Raw genomic sequence first — 3,688 nt, forward strand, 5'->3', positions numbered from 1 at the left:
TTCAAGTGTTCTGTGGTGTTCGACTGGGACACGAGACTCATGCGAAGTATGAAGCGTGTTCATGTCTGAATACTGAGGCATACGTGAGGTTTTAAGGGTATTCTAAACGACACACTTCAAGCGTTCTGTAGTGTTCGACTGGAACACGAGACTCATGCGAAGTATGAAACGTGTTCATGTTTGAATACTGAGGCATACGTGAGGTTTTAAGGGTATGCTTAACGACACACTTCAAGTGTTCTGTAGTGTTCGACTGGAACACGAGACTCATGCGAAGTATGAAACGTGTTCATGATCGAATACTGACGCATGCGTGAGGTTTTAAGGTATTCTAAACGACACATCAGGTGTTCTGTGATGTTCGACTGGAACACGAGACTCATGCGAAGTATGAAACCTGTTCATGATCGAATACTGACGCTAACTTGAAGTACTGAGAACCCATATCAAATCTTGTATATCCCCAAAACTGTGTAACACATTCTAATTTCTTTATCGATTCCTTGGATTCCTAACAAAACCCACCCAAAGGAAAACAAAATTACCACGACAATATGAATGTTATCCCAACAAAAAGTAAACAACTGCCATGATGACACCTTCATTTCATTTCAAATGATACTTTATTTATAAATAAAAAAAATTTGTAATGTTACTTGTTCGTGTATGCTTATTTTCATTGAAATGTGGAAGAATTTACATTAACAAGACCCTGTGTTATGAAAAAGTATAAGGAGCCATCTGAGAAGCAAAACCAAAAATAACAATCTAGCATTTTGTATGCAAACTTTATATCAAGATGCTGCTTTGTTATGAAAAAGCATAACCATCTGAGAAGCAAAGTCTTAAAAAAAAAAAAACACTATAACATTTTGCATGCAAACTTTATAACTAGATGCTGCTGTGTTATGAAAAAACATGAAGCATTTGAGAGGCAAAGTCTAAAAAAACACTACAACATTTGGCATGCAAACTTTAGAACTAAATGCTGCTATGTGGCAACCTTAAGGTATGCTCTCACCAGCATTTTCAACATGAACTACATTTATTAATAAAATGTATTAATAAATAAGTTATTTTCTTCAGTTTTTAGAACTAAATTCTGCTATGTGGCAACCTTAAGGTATACTCTCACCAGCATTTTCAACATGAACTACATGTATTAATAAAATGTATTCATAAATAAGTTATTTTCTTCAGTTTTTAGAACTAAATTCTGCTATGTGGCAACCTTAAGGTATATTCTCACCAGCATTTTCAACATGAACTACATGTATTAATAAAATGTATTAATAAATCAGTTATATTCTTCAGTTTTTTTTAAATTCTCTTTGAACTATTCAGAGTCACTTTGGATAGCATGCCTCTGTCTCCTAGGAGAGCGTGGTGCGTGTCTATGTTCCCTTCTAAGCTTGCCTTTATCACCTCTATGCACAATAGAGACTGGTGTAGAATGCTGTTCGGAGGTTGGGGTGTGGCTGCTCCTTTCATCTTCATCCACCTCCTCGACCGAGTGTTCGCCTCCTGTTGCAGGCTCGATGTCTGCTATAGCCCAGGGTACATTACGCCTGGGCATTTGCCTCTCTGATGGCACACCCTCAATTCTCGGAACACGAGGCCTCAGGTCCTCTCGCTGGCTATTGTCTATCCGCTGCTGGAGCCGTTCCATCAGCACACTTGCCCTTTCTGACCTCCAGATTGGACGGCGGACGACCCACTTTCCCTTGTTCACTCCAACACCGTTCTCCTCATCACTGACATAATCATAATTCAATGACTGCAAGTTTTCCTTTTCCTGGTCACTTGAAACCTTTAACCGTGCATTAAACAGCTGCAAGTACAGAAAAAATTATTATTAAATGAAAGTTATCAATGTTATTGCTTATTAATCATTTGCAATCATTTTTTTTTTTACTTATTCAAAACTAATTATTCATTTCAGTTCCTAATAGCCCAATTTCGATATATTAAAATTCAGCCTAAAGCAATGGACCTCAGCACGAGGCTCCAGGAAATAAACGCCCAAACTCTGTAGTTATTCCACTAAGCCTCGTGCTGAGGTCTCTTGTCTTAGGCTGAATTTTAATATATTGAAATCGGTCTATTATACTTTTCACACAATCAGGAGCAGTTATATTTCTGAGGGAGGTTTGTACTAGACATTTTAAAATACCGACTAAAAAAGTAATTTCTCAAAGAAAGACACCTTAGATGTTCTCACAATACAGAGTTGGTGTAGTCTGGCACTCAATATTAGTACCTACACTGTTTATTTCCCACAATGCACTATCTAATTTACTGAAAGCCCTGATAAAGGACATTCAAGGACAAACATGAAATGGGCCCTTTGCAAATGGCCATGTCCATGGTACAAATCTGTCATGCTGAAGAGCAAGTAACACAAGGAACATAAAACAGAAAAAGTTCATTAATACTAGACTGGATGAATTTGTTTTCTTTAGGATGTCCCAAAAATGTAGCTTGCTCTACAGCATAGTGGATTTTGTACCAAGTGATTGTCAGTTGCCAAGATCCCATTTGTCTAATACCCACTAAACATGCCATGTAAAGAGGTTTGACAATGTATCTGCCTTACAGTGCAAGTCAAGAGCAGTCAGCTTTGTTTGATGAGGAGGATCAAGTGTTTTTCAGTGACACTGATGAGACAGAGAGTGCAGCTCCTTGTTTTAATGGTTGTGTTAATAATGATGAAGTAAGTGGTACAACTACATTTGCCATTGTCATATGGACATGTAAACCGAATTTGAATACGTAACGTGTACATGTAAGCATATTACGCATTGAAGTGGGTTTGTCGTTGAATTTTAGGCAAAAAATAAACAAATTTCAAAAGTCCTTAAAAACCAGATTCTTGTGGCCTTCACTTGTCATGTTTTGTTAAAAGCTGTTTACACTGTATTTCTATAGTGGCTGAATGTCTTTTTAGCTGACAGTGTAATAAAAAATTGACATTCACAACAGGTGAATTTGTAAGCCATGCTTATTTTATTCTTGTCTATCGTTTCAGCTATTTACTTTAGCTGACAATATTTTGTAAATAAACCCCCTCAGGCAGGCTGCTGTGTATGCCTGTTATACATATAGTATGATATCATGATTATCTGAGAAGAACTGCTGTCGGGTCACTTTGACTATCTGTAATATACCTACATGTAGAAATATGGCATGTGCGTAAAAGATATTTCTCATTTTCACAATCATCTTAGCTTATAACTGTTTTTATTGTTATTATAGGTAAGTGATGAAAATTTAAGCGATGACAACAGAACTGGAGATGAAGGTTTTGAGTATGGTGAAGAAGACCAATCTGATGAAGCAAGTGACTCAGCTGGCCAGTATGGAGTGTCGTCTGAATCAAAAGTCCTTGTTTTGTTCCTTTTTCTATGGCAAACACTTTATAAAGTTTCTGATCATGGAATGCTAATTCTGTTGAAATTCTTAAGACTTTTTATCACAATGATTGGAAATGTGGCAAAGGTTGAGTCTGTTGTTAAATTTGCACAAAGTTTACCACAGACACTTTATATGGCCAAATCATACATTGGACTTGGACAAGATGAGTTTGAAAAATTTGTTGCCTGTCCTAAGTGCTGTACATTGTACAAAACTGAGGAATGTACTGTAAGGAAAACCAATGGGCGGGTTGTTTCAAAGAAATGTGACAATG

The 3,688-nt window shown here is 36.9% G+C and overlaps 1 protein-coding gene across 1 annotated transcript; it reads right to left on the reverse strand.

Annotated features, from left to right (window-relative positions):
* Positions 1–1,336: 1,336 nt before the first annotated feature.
* Positions 1,337–2,383, reverse strand: LOC149115742 (uncharacterized). The gene is made up of 2 exons (XM_089285715.1): positions 2,300–2,383; positions 1,337–1,831 (listed from the first exon to the last, which is right to left on the reverse strand). The coding sequence occupies exons 1-2, from the start codon at positions 2,381–2,383 to the stop codon at positions 1,337–1,339; spliced, it is 579 nt and encodes a 192-aa protein (XP_089141841.1).
* Positions 2,384–3,688: the final 1,305 nt, after the last annotated feature.

Source organism: Orbicella faveolata, unplaced genomic scaffold (genome assembly GCF_042242905.1).
Source record: "Orbicella faveolata isolate gen_17 unplaced genomic scaffold, um_ofav_v1 contig_13, whole genome shotgun sequence".
In the NCBI taxonomy this organism is placed as follows: Eukaryota; Metazoa; Cnidaria; class Anthozoa; order Scleractinia; family Merulinidae; genus Orbicella; species Orbicella faveolata.

Coding starts and splice junctions, on each gene's coding strand:
- LOC149115742 (XM_089285715.1), bottom strand. CDS start 2,383: ATGACAGATTTGTACCATGGACATGGCCATTTGCAAAGGGCCCATTTC. Junction 1,832..2,299: donor GTCCTTTATCAGGGCTTTCA/GTAAATTAGATA, acceptor CTGTACTTGCAG/CTGTTTAATGCACGGTTAAA.